This window comes from Carassius carassius, chromosome 7 (assembly GCF_963082965.1).
Source record: "Carassius carassius chromosome 7, fCarCar2.1, whole genome shotgun sequence".
Lineage (NCBI taxonomy): Eukaryota > Metazoa > Chordata > Actinopteri > Cypriniformes > Cyprinidae > Carassius > Carassius carassius.
In genome coordinates, this window is record NC_081761.1 from 1,965,436 (window position 1) to 1,986,789 (window position 21,354).

A 21,354-nucleotide genomic window follows, 5' to 3' on the forward strand; every position below is an offset into this window, starting at 1 on the left:
CTGACAAATACTTAAATGAAATAATACTTTTATTCATCAATGATGCAGTAAAATTGATCAAAAAATGACAGTAACAATGTGTAACAAAAATGTTAGAAAGGTTTCCATTTCAAATAAATGCTGTTCTTTTTAACTGTCAAAAAAATGAATCACAGTTTCAATAAAAATATTGTGCAGCACAACTGTTTTCAACATTGAATATAATCAGGAATGTAAATTGAGAAGCAAATCAGCTTTCAGATTTCTGAAGATGATGCTTAAAATTCAGCTTTTTTCACATAAATTACAATCAACAATATATTCTCATAGAAAACAGCTATTTTTTATTGTAATAATGTTTCTGTATCTTTCTGTACTTGGCGAGCAGAAGAGACTTCTTTCAAAATTATTTAAAAAATTTACTGACCCCAAACTTTTAAACAGTAGTGCAAATATAAAAAAATGACACATCCTATTTCAGTATTTTCAGATACTGCAAAAAAAGAAAAGAAAAAAACATTATTTCAGTTTTCTCTCTCATATTGCTAGTAAATTTCACAAATAATAATCACACATAATCTAACCCATTGAATTAAATGTACAATTTTGAAGAAGATAAACTGAAATAGTATTTTATTGTAAAACATACTGCAATAAAAAAGGCTCTTCAGAGAATTTGGATGCTACAAAAATCTCCCTCCAGTCAACAGATAAATCAAGCTGGCCGATATATCGGTTTATCGGTGTGTTAGTTCTTGTACCTTTTCTCTAAAACTCTTCTTTTCTCATCAATTTCAGTTATCCCCAACAGTCTGATTGTGGCTCCCGATGCCCCAAACCCTGTGGTTCATGAGGGCGGATCCGTCAGACTCCTGTGCAATATCTCCCGTAACTTCATGGAGGGAATTTACCTGTCTCTTACCTGGTCGGTGAAGAAGGGCTCATCTCTGCTGGAGGACCTGCTGAGCTTTGGTCCAGATTTGGGCGTGACAGTTGGCAACAATTACACGCTGCGCTACACAGATGGCAGGATGCGGCTAGAAATGGGGAACGGCGTCTCGCACAGTCTTGTGCTCTCCGCAGCGACGCCGGCGGATCAGGGCATGTACATGTGCACGGCCAGACTGTGGACGAGAGAGCAGGGAGCCTGGAACCGTATTCAGGAGAAGACCATGGAGATGGGAGAAGTGACTGTCACCCCGACGGGTTAGTAACACTCTAGAACAACTCGAGAAAAATAGCCCAAAGCACAACAGAATAAAGCCATGACACAATTGCAATATATTAGTAGAAATGATTTAAGATTCACTTATGTTCATTTGCATTTTTTTCATATTTTAAGACATTTTTAGGAGAATTTCAGAGAAACCGTCATACTCAGATTATGCCATTTGCATGTAGATTTTTATATTTTAGTATTGTTTTTATACTATTTATAGTATTAATTCAGATTTAGAATTGGCTACTACTATCTTCTGTATTTTTTTGTTTTCGCCTTAGTTTTTGCTTTTGTCATTTTGTTAGTTTTTAATTATGTAAATTAAATTGTTCAATTAAATTTTAAATGTCATTAGTTGCAAATTAAATAATGGATTAAATTTAATGATATTTTTCTTATTATTGTACATGCAATGAAATTTAATTATGAATTATGCTAGTCTTTTGCTTTTAAATTGAGTAAATTAAAAAAGGCATTCATTGAAATGAAATCATAATTTATTGTTAAAATATAATGCATTCAAATTAAATTATAAATGATATTAGTTTGTTTTAATGTGTAAATTAAGCATTTTATATATATATATTAGTGCTGTCAACATTAACGCGTTAACGCATGCGATTAATTTTTGTCTGGTTTAACGTGTCAAAATATTTAACACAATTAACGCAGCATCCGTATTTTCTGCCATCCGTTGGCTAGCTTTACATTATATGATCACGCTCTTGTTCATTTAAATGCTTTTAAACATTTCAAGCGCGGCAAGACAAAAGAGTATGCGCTGTCTGTGAATGCCCTTATGTGACACATACACACGTACACACACACACACACACACACACACACACAATGCATAGACAGGGCGCCAGAATCCGGTTCTCTTAAGCGCTTGAACTTACAATAAACATCCCAAAGTGCCAGTTTTGTCGATTATCCTCATAAGAGCAATCTTAAATGATTTATATAAAGTCTAAAATGAACAAAAAGAGTTGAGAGAGATTGAGGCGAGATCCATAGATCCGCGTGTCTGTCTGCTCTTAAAGGGACAGCAGCCAATAAAGCTTCCTGTCAGTAAAGTTAAAGAACAAAGGGAACAGAGAAAATGACTCGCTGCTCTTGACTAAATAACTTTTGTAGCTTTAATAAGGATTAACTATTTAATTTATAGTTTATGCAGTGCAGACTGGATATAACTTTGATAACTTTATTAAATTTCTGTTAAGACAGGAAGGGCAGGAGAAAACATGACATTTATTATGGGTTTATGTTAGCATTGTTTTAAGTTTACTTAAATTAAAAACTGTTATATTTTTGAAGCCTAATAATAAATGTAAAAAAATCAGTAGCTGTATTAATATCAGTAATACTGGCCTTCATTCATAAAAAGATGCCATTTAAACAAGTATTTAAAATATACTGTCTTTATGTTGTTTCTACATTAATTTGATTACCTGTGAAATTATTACATTAAAAAATATATTAAAAACATACAAAAACATTTCTTTTTTTATTGCGATTAATTGCGATTAATCACAGAAAAAATGTGTGATTAATCTAGTTAAAGTTTTTAATCGATTGACAGCACTAATATATATATATATATATTGTGTAAGTTATGCATTCGTTGAAATTAAATGTTAAATTATAAATTATATTAGTTTTTTATTTTTATAAATAATATAAATTAAAATATCCATTCATTGAATTTAAATTTTTTATTTTTATTTTGTATTAAATAATATTCGTTTTTTTTATGCATTCAGTGAAATTAAGTTATTAACGTTACATTTTATTTTTATTTAAATAAAATTATGCATTAAATGTAATTTAAATTATGTAAAAAGTATGCATTTTATACATTAAATTTGCTAAAGTCTTGAAAAGCAAACAAAAATAAAGTGAATCTTATGACATGCACAATTTTCAGTGAGCTATTCCTTTAATTCTCTTCCATCATGACTTTATATTGTTGTGTATTTGCTTAATATTGTCAATTTCATCAGTATAGTTGTGTTGTGTCTCCTGGGAAACTGTCATGACCATAATGCCATGAAATAATCCAATTTGATAGTATAAAAGTACTTACGATGAATCATTGTTATGCAATTCGCTCGGATGATCAATGATCAAATGAATAAATAAGTTGCATTTGGAGGAAAAAGAGAATGAACGAGAATTGATTATAGTTGTTAAAGTCATGCAGCGCCTCCCCCGAGAAGAGTAGATATGCTCTTTTGACTGGTTTTATCTTGTTTAACGTCTTCAGACCTTTCTCATAAACCAGGCTGTTTGAATACTCGTTGCCAGTGGAATTCCTGCCTGGTTACCATATATACTGTCAATGTTACTGCAGAGTTTTAATTAAAATCAGGAAGACTGTGGGTGTCTGGACAACCATCCAGCAGACGTTACGCAAACTCTCAGAGTCTTCGTGTTTTTTGAGATTGTAACTAGAAGATGTTAAGAGAATATAAAGCACAGAAGCAGTCTGTGTCGTCTAACGTGATGTGCTGAATATCACTCATCCCCAGGAGAAACCACTTAGAGTTTGCTTTTACAAATTAAAGGAATAGTTCAACCGTAAATGACAATTCAGGCATCATATGCTTACTTATGTTATGGCAAACCTGGAATAAGTTGCTTTTTTCTGTTTAAAATAAAAGGAGAAATTCAGCAGAATGTTCATGCTGCTCTTTTCCGTATTAAAAAAAACTATTTTATTATTTTATTTATATTTTGATCATGTGCTTTTACTGTTTTTATACTAAATAGTATTTAGAAATATTTTAAATTAGCTTTCATTTTTATGCTTTGCATTTTAATTTTAGTTGAAGTTTTTTTTATACATTTTATTATGTGTTTTTATTTTTCATACTATTATATTATTTATCATTTATTATTTTTCTCTTCTCTTCCATTTCAATTTTAATTTTAGTTTAAGTTTAGTAACTTTATTATGCACTTTTATTGTTCATACCATCATATTATTTTTTTCAATGATCTATATTGACTTGACTTGGCTTGGCAGTATTAAATCTACTTTTTGTATTATATTTCATGTCAGATTAATTTAATGAAAATGATTTTTAACAGTTTTAGTAGTTTGGACCAACGTCAGGTTGCAAGTGCATCACTGTTACTCTTGATGTATTGAGTTTGCATCATTGAGATCTGTATGATTTCAGTGCCATTTCCAATGCTTTCATATTTTCTGCTTGTCTTTCTCTATAAATCCTCAGCGAGCTCCCTCAGCGTCCAGGTTCAGGATGACAGCACATTGTCCACAGGAGAGTCGCTGCTCCTCACCTGTTCTGTGTTCGCTGAAGCCTCGGTGGATCTGGAGGTGACGTGGCTGATGAACGGCACGCAGGTTGTGGCCCGTCTGAGTCGTGACGGCGTGCTGACCAATGCATCTAATGCGGTGGATGTGAGGCGGCTGGGAAAGTGGGATTTCCAGCTCAAGGTTCACGGTGTGGATCTGTCTGACGCGGGACTCTATGCGTGTAAAGCGAGTGCATTGGTTCAGCGCGACGGTGGACGATGGGAACGGGCCGCGGAGAAGGTTTCGGACCCCGTACGTGTTCACGTTATTAAGCAAAGTAAGTACGTTGCTTAGCTTTCACTTGAGCTTCTGAAGTATCATTCATAATATCATGACTCGTGACATAAACAGCCCGCAGCGTCTCACGTTTTGTGGCAAAGAGTGACATTTGGAGAAAATGCCATCTGAAGCTCTGCATATAAATGCGTTCTGCTTCCCTCATCCATAAAATATTAATTTGATGTTGATTACTTGGTATTTAAATGGCATTAAAAGCATGATATGCCGTTTGTATTAGTGCACTGGAAAATATCTGTCAAGCGTTGGGCTTGGGTTTCTATTAGAAGATGATTCGCAAATCACGTTTTATCAGACTAATGTGAATGAGGCATCTTTTATTATCAGTTAAGACTGGATGATATAGCTAAAATAATCATTTTATTTAATACCTAAACAGTAAATTTAGTAGATTAAAAATAATTAAGGCATGTTTTCACACTTTTTTTAACTTAATGAACACAAATTATTTTCATTTACACTGTCATAAATTAATACTTTTATTCAGCAAAAATGCATTAAATTGATTAAAAGTTACAGTAAAGACATGTATAATGTTGTAAAAGATTTCCATTTCAAATAAATGCTGTTCTTTTGAAGTTTCTATTCATCAAAGAATCCTGAAAAATAACATGTATCACAGTTTCCACACAAATATTGTGCAGCACAACTGTGTTCAACATTGATAATAATCAGAAATGTTTCTTGAGCAGCAAATCATCATATTTTCATGATTTCTGAAGATCATGTGACACTGAAAACTGGAGGAAAGATGCTGAAAATACAGCAGAGCATCACAGAAATAAATTATATTTTAACATAAATTCACACAGAAAACAGCTATTTTGAATCGTAAAAATATTACAGAATATTACTTGTTTTACTGAAATCTTTACCAAATAAATGTAGCCTTGGTAAGCAGAAGAAACTTATTTCAAAAACATTTTACCAATAGTGTATATGAAAACAATAAACAGACACATTTCCACGTGTGTATTTTATTTAAATGCTTTAAGAAGTAAAAAATGCCTTGTGGGAACCTGCGAACTTTGCTGAATCAGTTTTAATGATTCACTCAAATGGACAGTTTGAAATGATTCATGGAAGTTTTTCTTCTGTCGCCAGCAAAATTATCACAAATATCTGTGACTATTCAAAATATCGTTCAGCCGTAACCGTGAGATAAAATCTAGGCATGTTATTTCACCTTCACTACCAGACTGGTGAGTTCTTAACCCGTCCATCAATGTCATGTCTAGAAGTGAAAGTAGAAAGGTTGCATTCGTTAGATCTGTGGTCTGTTTGTGAAAGTCGTGTTAATAAGCACGCTTCAGGCATGAGATGTTTCTGAAGATCCGCTCTGTCACTGGCTAATGCATGAAGGCTGTGGGTGGTCTCCCTGATGGAGGACTGCTGTCTCTAAGCCCGTTGCTCTTGTTAGAAGTCAGCGTTAGTCGTTTGGGATCTCGTTGTCAGTGTGATTCACAGGGAAGAGCTTCAACTTGTTTATTCTGTGAGGAACTACAGAGAAAGAGAAGCCGTCGCTCACCTTAAAAGGCAGAACTCTGGTGTTGTTTACTCTTCTCAATGAGTCTGAGACGAGTAGGATTTAGATTCAGCTCCAAAAAAATAGAGACAACAACATAAAACTGGCTCATACGACTGGTTCTGTGACATCACACTTGTGCACATTGATTGAAGACTAGACAGAAAATTAAGTCATTATTCACTGAAAACCTTTCCTCTAATAGCAAGGTTTGCAGTGCCAGGTTTGAGATTAATAGGTTTCTATATACGTTCTGAATGCTTGTTTGTAAAACAGATAGTTTTATGTTAACTAAATATAAAATTATTGTAAACAATTTTGTTGATGATGCCTTGAAACCAAGTGAAAATTTACGGTGAAGCATTAAAATTATAAAACTAAAGTAATTAAACTAAACTAAGAAAGAGATAAAACGGAAATAAAAATTTAATTTAATTTAATTTAATTTAATTTAATTTAATTTAATTTAATTTAATTTAATTTAATTTAATTTAATTTAATTTAATTTAATTTAATTTAATTTAATTTAGGAAACTTGAAAAATATTGCCTTAGCACTAACTGAAATATATAACATTTTAGGGATGTCCCGATCAGGTTTTTTTGCCTCTGAGTCATTTGATTTTGAGTATCTGCCGATACCGAGTCCCGATCCGATACTTCTATAATACATAAAAAAAAGAATAAAGAAGAGCGAAAAAACAGATCCAGGATGTTCAATAAATAACATTTTGAAATATATTCAAATATAAAATAGCTATTTTAAATAGGCTAGTGAAAATATTTCAAACATTTTACTGTTTTGCTGTACTTTGGATCAAATAAATGCAGGCTTGGTGAATAGAAGAGACTTCTTTAAAAAAAAAAAAAAAAAAAAACATTAGCAAGCTTACTGTTCAAAAACTTCTGACTGGTAGTATAGGCAACTTTAATTTTTCTCTTATTTTCTAGCTTTTAATTGGCTTAAAAATCTATAAATGCTGGACAATAACAAATAATAATGATGTGTTTATATACTACAAACACTGTTTATCACATAATAAGGCAGAATAGTTTCTATACTGTAATAAATGTCAATTAGCACTACATTGTTCATATACTTTATTTATCACCTGCTGGAGATGACTTAAAAAACTATTTATTGTCGTGATCGTATATTAATGTCTTCGTGTTTGCATAAGTTTCTGTTTTCCTGTGAAAACCACAGTGATAGCTGGACCCTTTTGTCCATATTAGGAGTTTCCTGCTATCACTATCAGCGCGAGAGCGCGCTCTGAAAATGAGAAATTTAGCATTGGAAAAAAGTTTTTAAAATGAATCGTCTATTATTATTTTTCTTTATTTTAAAAAATACAGCGCAAAATGAACAAAAATCAAAATTAAAACTGAAATGAAAAATAAAAATAAAAGATAATTCAAAATTTTTGTTATGGTATAACAATTTAAAATAATAACAAATATTAACAATAAAAAATATTTAAATAATAAAAATACATTAAAATAACAAAATGACACATACTTGCATCATATGCATACACTTTCAGATCAGGGGGAACATACTAGTCTACTTTATATAAAACACTGCAGTCTTTGATTTTCACTGTTTATTCAGAAGGTATATTTTCAGGAGGCACATTTTCAAACAACCAAAAAAGCAAATAGGCCTACTCAATATTGTACATTGTAGCACTGTACATTGCAGTAACATGAATTCAGATAAAGCAAAAAATAATAATAATAATATAAAAAACACTATACTGTAAACACAGAAAATCATGGCAATTGTGCATTCGTGGGCTCATGTTTCCCGCCGTCTGTTGGCCTCATCGACATCGCAAGCAATGTCTTCTCCCGCTAGGCACAGGGGAAAATATCCCCTTGCATGTGGAAAGCATCCATGGATTGCTGTCACCTGAATGTCGTCACAGGTCTGTTCCATTGCCTGCAGAAGAGACATGCGGGTGTGTGGGTGTCTCTCTGCCCAGCTTCCCTCACAGTCAGGCCATGGTTGATGACAGGTCCACCAAAGTTGCTCTTATAGCATCAGAAATAGGGGTCCGTGCATGGCCTCTTCGACCTCCTCTTCCTCTTCCTCTTCCTCCTCCTCCTCCTCCTCCTCTTCCCATTCCTCCTCCTCCTCCTCCTCTTTCTCCTCCTCCTCCTCTTCCTCCTCCTCCTCCTCTTCCCCTTCCTCCTCCTCCTCTTTCTCCTCCTCCTCCTCTTCCTCCTCCTCCTCCTCTTCCCCTTCCTCTTCTTCCTCTTCCTCTTCCTCCTCCTCCTCCTCTTTCTCCTCCTCCTCCTCTTCCCCTTCATCTTCTTCCTCTTCCTCTTGCTCTCCCTCCATCCATGCTTGCAAAGTTCTTGAAATGGCTAAACTGAGGGCTTTTTGTAGCTGGCTGATTGGTGTTCAGTTTTGCAAGTAAGTGCCTTCAGTTGTGTATTTGAGTGGTAGCAATTACCCCGAACATGTGTTTTCCAAACGGCACTCTGAGATTTCATTTTTGAACGAAGTGTCTTATGTATGAAATAGAGTGTAGTATGCAGGACCAAGTGTGTTGCATAAAGGTGTTGCAGAATTGCAACTAGAGTGCAAAGCAGCGCTTTTGTTTAAGGTATGGTACATGTGTTTGAGGTATGGTAACAAAAGCTTCAAGTTGTGTTACTTTAGTCTAAGCATGGGTCTGAAAACTGTAAATGTGAATGTAACCAGAAGAAGAAGTGCACAGATCAAATTCTGTTTATTTCCTTACTGTCCCAAGCATTTTCCTTTAGTGCGAGAAAAGAGACAAGCGTCCTTTTACTGATTTCTTCAGAAAAAATGCAACGTTTGGGATGACATACAGGGTTTCAATATTTCATGCAGGAAATTCCCTCCAACACTGTGGACCAACAACATTCTGAAGCATTAAAAAAAGACTCAGAAAACATCACGTATTGTCTGTGACTTCCTGAAGTTGAGTGCATGGGTCGTGATTTCATGACCAGATGTGGCGATAAACGTCTTTTTTAATATACAACTGGAAACTAGAGGGTCTATAGTCTCTCTAGTTGAAATCTATGAAGAAGATCTGCAGGACTCTTGACTTTGGCGGACTGCATTAAAATAATAATTTGAAGGTTTATTTGTAAAACTAGAGCCAATGAAGACATTGAGTCTGTTTGGTAAATCATCACCCTCTCGCTCACACTCACACAAGCTCTTTAACCTGTGTTTATTGAATGTCATCATTGGTTTCCAGTTTCACCCCACTGCGCTCCACAGTCACTTAATGTTAAAGAGAATCTTGTTGTGTTAAAATCGCTTTCGTTTCTGCAGAACAGCCTTGAACGGTTTGGCTCTCGTTCGTTAAACACGGTTTCAGGAAACGGGTTTCTCCTTCCAGAAAACACCTGACCTGTTCAACTGCTGATGTCTGAACTTGAGAACGTGTTTTTTGTGTGGGACGCCTAAAAGTATTGTTTTTCCAGCCTTTGTTTTCTCCTTTCCGTCGCTTTGGAGGCTTTGAGATGCTCCTGAACCAAATCTGTTCAAGAAGTAGGCAGCATGTGATTACGCTGATGGATCTTTTCCCTCAAACTGGGAGCATCACAAAGTTATGTAATGCTCTTTTATTAAAAAAAAAAAAAAGATCTTATACTCACTACATGCTTATTATAGTTAGGAAGCACTTTTCCAATCCAATCAAACATTTCTCTTCTTTTTTTTTTTTTTTGTTTAGTATAACTTCAAGTGCTAAAGAAATTATATAAAAGATAAAAATTAATAAAAAAAATATTATGTAATTTCTTAATTAAATAGATTTTTACATTAAAAAATTATTTTTTAACTAAAATTAAACTAAAACAAAAATATAAAAATAACATCTAATTCAAAATTAACAATTATTAAATACTATAAAAGTATCTCATTGATACTGACATAAAACTAGCTCACTGAGGCTGCATTTATTTGTTTAAAAAATACAGTAATATCAGTAAAATTTTGAGATATTATTACAAGTTAAAACAGCTGTTTTCTATATGAATATCTGTTAAACAGTAATTTATTTCTGTGATGCTCCGCTGTATTTTCAGCATCATTCCTCCAGTCTTCAGTGTCACATGATCTTCAGAAATCATGAAAATATGATGATTTACTGCTCAAGAAACATTTCTGATTATTATCAGTGTTGAAAACAATCGTGCTGCGTAATATTTGTGTAGAAACTGTGATGCAATTTATTTTTCAGGATTCACAGATGAATAAAAAGTTCAAAAGATCAGCATGTATCGTGTCTTAGTGTCTTTACTGTCACTTTGGATCAGCTTAAAGCGTCCTTGATGAATGAAAGCATGAATTTGTTTATAAACGTCTAAACTAATTAAAACAGTTAACACCTCAGCAGAACAGACAATGCATTTCCTAGTAAATATCTGTTCCTCAGCTTTTCACGTTTGTATAAACAGACTCCTGCCAACATTCTCCTAATGACTCAGTTGTCTCGCTCGTGTTTATTTGTCTTGCTGTGTTTGCTCTTATAATTCAGTCTCATCACTGAGCTCTTTAATGCACAGTGATCCAGATGATTTAGTTGGGCTCTGTGTGTGAGGCTTGTTTTTGTGCCGTAAGATCAAAGTCTGCGCCTGCGGTGTCTTGAGGTGTTGATGATGGAGTCGTGTTATTGTGGTTTCCTGATAACTGCTGTGAATAGTCTTGCACACTTTGCATGTTGTAGTTTGCGCCGTTATCAGCTGGTTTTGAAGAACGGTGTGTTTGCTGTTGTCTGTGCAGTGCTCAATCAAAGCAGTAAAGTGCACTAACAGCACGCTGACATACTGTACCGCCTGAACCCATGCCATATGCTCCGAGATCGTATGAAGCAACGCCGGCTCAATTGTAAGGGAAACAGCTGAAGATTTCAGAAGCTGTTTTCCATCTTGTCATGCACTGATGGATGATTTGTGCTGCTCAAACTCATTAGTGTTAATGATTCTGAGACCTGGTGAGCCCAGCAACCAGAAGCCATGTTCATTCTGTATAGTCTCTAGTGTCATGTTTGGCCTGTTTGTTGTATCGTTGTGCACATACAGCATATCATGCTGGAACATTTTATTTGTATTTTTTATTATTATTATTATTTTTTTTATTTTTTTTTGCATTTTACTTGTTTTTAGTTTTTCCTTTTATTTTACAAATTTATAATAATATTTTTTATTTAATTAATCTTGGTGATTTTTTATATGTTTGAAACATTTTTTTCTCCTTAATGAAGATAAAGATCTCTAATCTGTTTTAATTTCTAAAGAACGTGTTTCTTTCGTCAGTTCTATTCTACTCGGATTAATAAAATGATTATGATTAGTGAATCTTTTGCTTTATTAAATGAGAATCATAACCATTATCTATTTCATTCAGATTTTTTAATATATATTGATTAATTATTTGTGTCTGTTTAAAATTATTACCCTATTGTTAGTGCTTTCTTCAATTATATTTTTTTCTTATTCATAAAATAATTATTTTATTTTAAATTTTAGATTTATTATTATTTCTTAATTATTTATTGTCATAGCTTTTTTCTAAATGTATATTTTGATTAATTGTTCTATTTGATTAATTAATATATTTTGTTTAAAATTATTCTAATGTTATTGTTTTTTGTTATGTTTTATTCTGATTCATACAATTAATTACTTTATAAGTAATTAAAAAATTTTATGGAATATTTTTACTTTATTAAACAATATCCTACTTTTTTCAAATTTGTAATGTATTTGTATCTGATAAATTGTTCATTTGTATTTTATTACATTATTATTCTAATTAAAGTGTTTCTTTTGCCAATTTATTATATTCTGGTAATAATAATACAATATTTTTTTTATTACCGAATTTATTACAATTATTAAATGTGTATTTTGCATAAATTAGTCTATTTAATTATTCTATTCTCTTTTTAATACTTTTTAATAATAATAATAATTATTATTATTATTACTAATTTATGTAGTGTTTGTATTATTAACACTATACAATATTATTATTATTATAGTATGTAGTATTATTATTATACAGTTACATGGGATTTTTTTTAATTATTATTTGGTATTTCATTCTGATTTCTGAACTTTCATTCTGATTTTTTTTCTTACTGATTTTGATTGTAAAAAAAAAAATATATATATATATTAAGTGATTTTAGTCAGGTATGTTTAGTCTGTTTTATTCTGATTATTTTAATCTTTACAGGTTTATAGTTGTGTTGTAATTTAAGTATAAATATGAGAGCTTGTCTGGTGTCATCCAGCATCTTAGTGTTGATTTCCATTTTTTTCTAAATTTAAATCTAAACTCACCTTTCGCTGCATCAGTCTCTCTGTATTTAATGAACAAATAAACCAAACAGACGAGGACTGATCTGAGAACATACCAGCACTGCAGCTTATTCTCTGCAGCTGTGCAGCAAACTGAAGAAAGCGTGAGAGAATGAAACAGACAGAAGAAGACGGAGCACAAAGAGATCAAGTCTGATCATGTGAAGTAGAGAGGCTCTTGTTTAAGCTGATTGACAGTCACTCTCTCGGACCCTTCTTCCGTTCCCAGGACACTGTGTTCCCGTCCTTTAGAGCTCCTCTGGGACATTCATCTCATGTGCTCTGTTTGTCTGGGTAAAGAAACACAACCTGCTCTCGTCCTGTCTCTATTTATCTTCCCTTTACTAGAACTCTCTCTTCTTCATCCCATAAAGTCACATGACCAAACTGTGCTCAGAATCATGAAGGTCTTCTGCAGGAGAAACAAACTAAGTTACTCACTTTAAAAGTAATGAGCTGACACGAAAAAGTAGAAGCCCCTCTTGAAAAAAAGAGAAGAAATATTAAACCAGTTTTAACTAATGTGATTTTAGTATTATATTATATTATATTATATTATATTATATTATATTATATTATATTATATTATATTATATTATATTATATTATATTATATTATATTATATTATATTATATTATATACATTTATTTATATTATATTATAATAATTTGTAGTGCTATTATTTATAAATGTTTAATTATGTTTTAAATAGACTTTTATTTTGTATATGTTCAGTTTTCATTGTAACATAAATTTTAGTTGAAAAAAAAATTCAGTATTTTTTTGTGGTGTTAGATTTTTTTAATCATTATTTTTTTATAGCTTTAATTATTTATTATTATTTATTGTTTATTATTTTTAGAACATCAAGTAAATTCAAAATCAAACAACTAGTTGAAATAATGAAAGTGTAAGTGTTTTAAAGTCAACATTATTCAAGTTATTTATCATTATTATTTAATGTTATTTAAATAAATAATATTATTTAATATTTCTATTTAGCTTTTTTCATTAGTTGCCAAAGCAACAATCATATTTTAAGTTTTATAAGTTTTTCACCTTATACTTTCATTTTAGTTTATTTTATTTTATTTTGGTAATCTCATATTTTTTATATAAATATTGTCTCAAACTGTGCTCAAATTTGCCAAAACAACAAAGTCTGCAATTAAAAGTTAAATAACTGTCACCGTCCCACCTGTGGGACGCTTGGCACTCTTTTTTTGTTGTTGTCTTTTTTTCTATAAAATGTTTTAGTAATCATCATAAATCATATATCATTTGAAAGCTTAGAAGCACAATATTCAACCTGTGAAAACCGTTTTGAAATCAGACATTGCATTACCTTGGAAATGGTACTTTAAAATCTAATGGCTGTCTCCTCCCCCTTAGTGGGCAGGGTCAAGTGTCATAAAACATAATGCATTACGGTCTTCTAAAACCAAAACTTTTTATAATCTTGGCAACAAACATATCGTTGGAAAGGTCTGAGTCTCAGGATTTCATATTTGGTGTTTTTTTTTTAGATAGAAGTAAAATTCACAGAAAAATCTAGAGTAACATTCATTAGGCAAAATTCAAAGTAGTTTTGATGACTCCCAGTGGCTGTGTGTGGTATGACGCCCTAAATAAAATCTCACAGGAACCTCAATTTTTTTCATATCAACTTCAAATTTGTAACATAACTTATTTAGACACAAGGCTTTAGTTTCATACCAATTTTAGAGTAAAACCTGTTATGTAAAATATTTATAATAAATAAAATAAAATGAATATAGCGCATTTTATTTACAGTACATTTAAACTTCTATAACTTTTTGATACTTCAATTTTTTTTTAAATTCCACTTTTGCCAAAATCTGCTAATTATTTTCTTTAAAAAGAGACCAACCTTAGGTCCATATTCCAAAGTGTTCATAAATTATTGCAATTTAAGTTTGGATAGTGCACTTGAATGCCTATTTAAAAAATGGGCAGTGACAGTTAAGGGGTTAAAGATCTTAATATGAACTTAAACATTTCTCATGAAATGCTCTCTAGAGCAACTTTTGTTATTTTGTGTAATGTTTTTGGTTTCCATCAGCATTTTGGTGCCCAAAACGTATCTTACACTGGTAACCAGCACTAAGACAGTTTTAAAGGGTCGTTTAAGTTTAATCACTAAAGGGTGCCCTTTTAAAGGCACAGTTCACCTAAAAATGAACATTTTTATCATTTACTCACCCTTCTGTTGTTTCAAACCTCTATGAGTTTCTTTCTTCTTCTGAACACAGAAAAAGATATTCTGAAGAATGTTGGGAACTAAGCACCTGACGGCAGCCATTGACTTCCATTGTTTGTTTGTTTTTCTTCATTCTATAGACGTCAGTGGCAATCGGCGTCAACCACTTGGTTACCAACATTCTCTAAAATATCTTCTTTTGTTTTCAACAGAAGAAAGAAACTCACACAGTTGTGGAACAACATGAGGGTGAGTAAATAAACCAGAATTTTCATTTTTAGGTGAACTATCTCATTTATCAAGCACAAAACAAATTTTAGGACATTTTAGAATACTTTGTCTCCAAATTTCAACTCAAGATGAGGCTTTATCAGAGTCAACAAGATGTCAAGTGAATGAGCCCTTGATGCATATGAAGAATGGCTGTGTATTATCCCACTATAAGTGGGAGGGGCTTATCGAACAGGAAGTGATGCGGGTGAGAGCCACACGGCGCAGATGGTCCCAGTGACTCAGTCGGCGTGACGTCCAAAAGCTTAACACAAAGCCCACCACCACATGTGAGGCTCAAGTCAGTTGTGTTTGTGAGTGAGAGTCTGGATGATTTTCATTTGTCCTGCTCCTCTCTCATGTGTTTTTGAAAGTGAAGTGACATTCAGCCAAGTATGGTGACCCATACTCAGAATTTGTGCTCTGCATTTAACCCATCCGAAATGTACACACACAGAGCAGTGAACACACACACACACACTGTGAGCACACACCCGGAGCAGTGGGCAGCCATTTATGCTGCGGCGCCCGGGGAGCAGTTGGGGGTTCGATGCCTTGCTCAAGGGCACCTAAGTCGTGGTATTGAAGGTGGAGAGAGAACTGTACATGCACTCCCCCCACCCACAATTCCTGCCGGCCCGGGACTCGAACTCACAACCTTTCGATTGGGAGTCCGACTCTCTAACCATTAGGCCACGACTTCCCATCTGTGAACATTTTTCTGAGGTATTTGTGTTCTGTGAGTATGTGGAGACTGTGCATGTGGGAAAATGGCATTTTCTTTGGCACACTGTAAGTCTTTGTGTGTCTCTACTGCTCACCCATGCATGAAGGTCCCAGCTGTATAGGAAGCGATGCAGGGAGTCGTTCACTACCCACCGGGCGCGAAGCCCAGAAACACTTGACACTGGTGAGCCAAGAGCCTGGAGACAGGGTCAGCACACACCTTTAATGAGTGTGTGATTGTGCACGTGAGCCCATGGACTGGGAGGAACACTTACACTGTCTCACGTGTCTAAGACTTTTAAAATCTAGGCCTATTTCTGGTAGCACAAAATCAAAGTTATCCAGCTTTCTTTTGTTCAGCAAACATGGACTGATTATCTTTGACTTGTTTGCGTTTTTCTTTCTTTTTTAGTGATTTTCTTATGGTTATAGTTTTGTGTTTCTTTTTTTATTTGTTTTGCTTTTAGCTTTTCGTGATTTGTTTTGTTAGGGCAATTTTTTGGTTTAGTTTTGTTTGTTTTATGCTTTAGCATTTTGTTTTGGGTGAATTTTCTAAAGATTTTTGTTTTGTTTTGTGGTTTTTTTTTTTGGGGGGGGGGGGTTGTTTTCTTTGGTGTGTTTTTTTTATTTTATTTCTTTAGATTTTTAGTTTTTTGTGTGTGTGTGATTTATTTTTATTTATTTATTTTTTTTGTTTGTTTGGTTGGGGGCTTTCAGTTTTGTTCATTGTTTTGCTTTATTTTGTTTTGTGTGGTTTTTAAGGCTTTTAGATTTATTTTGTGTGTTTTTGTTTCTTATTTGGTTTCTGTTTTGCTTTGTCAGGGCTTTTTTATTTTGTTTAGTTTTTTTATTTTGTATTTATTTTGTTTTATATTTCAGCTTTTTGTGTTTTATTTAGTTTTTTGCTTTTTCACTTTTTTGCAATGTCTGATTTATTAGGGCTTTTTATTTTTATATGTGTGTTTTGTGTGATTTGTTATTTTTTGTGTAATTAACTATTTAGTTTTTTGTTTGTTTTGCTTTTTAGTCTTTTTGTTTTGTGTGATTAATTAGGGCTTTTTAGTTTTTTTATGAACTTTTTAACATTTAAGCTTTTTGTTTTTTTATTTTTGCTAAGGATTTTTGGGGGGTTTTTTTGTGCTTTTTTTTTCGCTTTTTTAGATTTTTATGTTTTGTTTTGACAGGGCCTTCATATATTTTTTTGTGTTTTGTCTTTTCTGAATTTGCTTTGTTTTTTGTTTTGTAAGTTTTGATGTTTATTTTTTTCCTCAACAAACATGGTTTGAGTTGTTATGCCAGTCAAAAAGGGTCTTGAATGTTGATATCTAATCGTGAAAAAAATGACAAAAATAATCACACAATGCGGACACAAATCTCCAGTTAAATACTTTTTCAGCACAAAACTTTAATTAATATCCTAAAATGCACAACATTCCTTAAAAATCCAAAAATGTAGGTTATATTCTTATTTGTTTTGTTTTGTTGATCGGAAATAGATGTGCAACACAAAAATGTAGTTTAACATATTTTTTTCTTTCTCTCTCAGATCCAGACTACACTGTTGTTCTGAACTCATCTGTGAACGCAAAGTTGTCCGGTGACCCGACGGAGCTGGAATGCAAAGTCACAAATGTGTCGAACCTTCGTAGCGGGCGGCTGGGAGTGTCGTGGCTGTACAGAGACGTTCAGCCCGGTGACGTCCCGTTATCCACTCACACCATCGCCTCTCTGGATGAGAACGGGAACCTGGTGGCAGGCAAGACGTACAAGAGCCGCGTGGAGGCGGGGCTTATTACAGTGACCCGAGCAGAACCTTCTGTGTTCAAGCTCCGCCTCCTTCACACGACGGACACCGACGCCGGTGAATACACATGTGCTGTAACCGCATGGGTGCCGTCTCGACATGGGAACTGGAAAAAGGCTGCCGAGCATGTGTCCTCAGCGCTGAAAGTCAGCTTTGCTAACAAGCGTAAGTGTGCATCCATTAGGATGATTTTGTAATTTTTTTAGGGTTAGTTTATTGTTTATTTAATCTTTTCATTTTTTGTGTGTTTGGTGTATCATTGAAGTGTTTCAATTGAACATTGTTTGTTAGTATTTAATCTTTATTTTGCTTGTGCAAATATTATATTATATTATATTATATTATATTATATTATATTATATTATATTATATTATATTATATTATATTATATTATATTATATTATATTATATTATATTGTTTATATTATATTAACTGTTTTATTCCAAAATCCAAAGGACAAAAGTAAATCAAATAATATGGGTGGTATGTATAGTAGGTATGTATAGAATGCTCCTGAAAATATTATGATTTGTATTTAACGAATAATATTTTATTATTATTATTTGTATTTAACTATTTTTTTTCAAAAGGTAATATTATTGTTGTTCTCAACAAAAGTGAATCAAATCATATTGTGAGATAGTTAAAGTATTTTTATCGTTATGTAATTTTTATTTAGTTTTATTTATATTTTTAGAATTAATTTTATTTTCATAATAACAAAAAATATATATTTTTTAAAAAATTATTTATATATATATATATATAGTTTGTATCATTTTGGCTTTGTGAAAAGTTACACACAAATGATTATTATTAATAATAACAATATTAATATTACTACTGTATATCAACCATTTTTCCACAATCAAAAGTTCTAAGTGAAACCAGTCGTATTGTGAGGTAGTGTGAGTATACAATTTGATGACTACGTACTCTTAGAAAGTTGGTTCACCCAAAGCAGAAAATTACAAGACCTTGCAACAAGTTTCAGCAAGATTAGTAAAACATTTTTCCGTTTAGTTTGCACTGTATGTGAAATATCAAAAGTGTCTAGTTTGTTTTAGACACCTGTGCGTACTGCAGCTCAAATGTTCACGCTTCTATTCTGGTCAGACACATGACGTCTCAGCTCATTGATTTCCTGCATCATTTCTATAATTACTTGAATGGAATAACCATATGCATGGAAGCATTTGCACCGGTTGACTTCAACCAGCGCCGTCTCTGTAATGGGGAATCCTCTGTTTCATGAGGACGTATAAATTATGCATTTGTATTATATTCTGATGTGTTTTGTGAGCTGCGGGTCTGATGCATTTCTCCACAGGGTGCAGTTTTTTCTGACATGCTGAACACTTGTGTTCAAACGGTTGCTGCATCAACTTACACAGCTGCAATTGCAGCTATAATGACATCTGAACATTTGGCATAATTTTGCCATTATCTAATATTGTGGCTGCTATGTTGGGACACTTTTTATATTCCAAGATGCGAATCCATTGTCTTATGCAATTCAAGACCAATAACTTTCAGCGAGAAGACAAGGCAGTGTTGCATTATGACTGTATTTCTGCATGATATTTGGATGTCGATCATTCAGAGCTCAGAGTTTTGTATTTTTATTTATTTAACTAAACAATTTATTTTATTGTTTGGTGAATCGTGGATTGAAATTTTATTTTGTGTTAATATTTAATGTTTATATTGCTTGCAGCAGTATAATGAGGATAGCGGCTAATATCGCATTAATATCAGTGTTATTTTAATATCACATAATACTACATTTTAATTAATATTTTTTATATTTCAATATGAATATTATATAAAATATTAAATAATACAAATAATAAAATAATACAAAATAATCATAATAATTATTATTAATAGTTTATTCTTTTGTAATGAAGCTATGTGTTTTTTGTATTTTTATAATTTTTTTGTTGTTTGTAAATATTGCATATGATATGATATGACATATAACATAAAATAACATTATTTAATTTCATTTCATTTCAATCAACAAGATGTTTTTAATAATTGTATTTTAAGTTAACACTGATGGCCCTGATTGATATCTCTGACTTTTAATCGCAGAGCAAATATAAGCAAACATTAGCACATTTTGCCTTAATTAAAGTCTCCATTTAATGTCCTTTATTTATATAGCACTTAAACAAAATACATTGCGTCAAAGCAACTGAACAACATTCATTAGGAAAACAGTGTCAATAATGACAGTTAAAGGCAGTTCATCATTGGATTCAGTGATGTCATCTCTGTTCAGTTTAAATAGTGTCTGTGCATTTATTTGCAATCAAGTCAATGATATCGCTGGAGTCACTATTAATGAGATTTGTTTGGTTCTCCTCATGTGTCTCACTCAGGTCCTGTTCTCAGTGTCGTGGCCCGGCGTCTCCGTGAAGCTTCGGCTGCCGGCTCCAGGTTTGAGATGAGCTGCCAGACTCACGTCCAGAACATCCCGCCGGGAGCCGCCTTCTCCATCCTCGTCTTGTCCGAGGAGGCCGTCGGGTCGTCCAGCCGCAAACTGGCCTCTCTGAGCTCCGAGATGGTTCTGCAGCTGGAGGAAGACCGGGACCTGATGCTGGTGAAGACCGGGAAGAGGGAGTTCCAGTTCCGGATCCAGGCGGTGCGAGAGACCGATCGAGGCTTTTACTGGTGTGAGATGAAGGCCTGGACGAAGCAGACCGGGGAAGACTGGGTAGAGATGGCCAAAGGAGTGTCCAATAAGCTTCAGATCGACTTCATACACAAAGGTACAGAATGCAAGATATATTTAGATGAATTTCACAAAAACATTTCGATTTCTACCATTACGGATGCCCCTGCTGCTTTGAGAAACTGTTTTTGATTAGAATTGTTGTTGTTTGTGTAACCTGTGTTTGTTATTTTATTGTATTTGGTGTATCATTGAAGTTTTTTGTGTTTTATTTCATGTTTGTTTTGATTGTAGCACTTTGCGTTTGAGAAACATGCATTTCCAAATAAAATTAATATTATTAATAATAAAATGCTACTATTAATAATTCCATTATTATTATTATTATTGTTGTTATTGTTATTATTATAATTATATATAATAATTCAAATTATTGTTTGTAATAAAATAATACTACAAATAACAAAAATATTTAATTCAAATATTATTTTTTATTATTGTTGTTATTATTTACAGAGAATCGAGAGCAGGGCAATAATGTAGTTTAGTTTGTGACTACATTTTTTTTTATAAATTGTACTTTTATTTTATTTTCTTATTTTCTTTATTTTTATATTTTATATTGTATTGTATATTATTTGTTTATTTTATTTTATTTATTATTTATTTATTTATTTTATTTTTTTACATTTGTTTGGCTTATAGTACTTAGGGCTTGAGAAAAGTGCTTTTACAAATTAAATTAATAACATTTATAATAATAATAATAATATTGTTATTAGTACAATTATTTTTATATCAAATTTTACCCTGAAATCAAAAGGACAACAGAAATAAATTCCATTTTAACATATATTCACATAGAAAAGAGGTATGTTGAATTGTAAAAATATTTCACAATTTTTACTGTATTTTTGATCACATAAATGCAGCCTTGATGAACAGAAGAGACTTC

At 32.6% G+C, this 21,354-nt stretch overlaps 1 protein-coding gene across 1 annotated transcript in view; it reads left to right on the plus strand.

Annotated features, from left to right (window-relative positions):
* The window catches only part of LOC132143361 (prostaglandin F2 receptor negative regulator-like), a 38,845-nt gene that overhangs the window by 6,986 nt on the left and 10,505 nt on the right, over window positions 1-21,354 (plus strand). Inside the window, exons 3-6 of the mRNA XM_059553516.1 lie at window positions 778-1,185; window positions 4,438-4,797; window positions 17,460-17,882; window positions 20,107-20,496. Of these exons, the coding sequence (XP_059409499.1) occupies window positions 778-1,185; window positions 4,438-4,797; window positions 17,460-17,882; window positions 20,107-20,496 (1,581 nt within the window). The remainder of the gene's footprint in view (window positions 1-777; window positions 1,186-4,437; window positions 4,798-17,459; window positions 17,883-20,106; window positions 20,497-21,354) is intronic.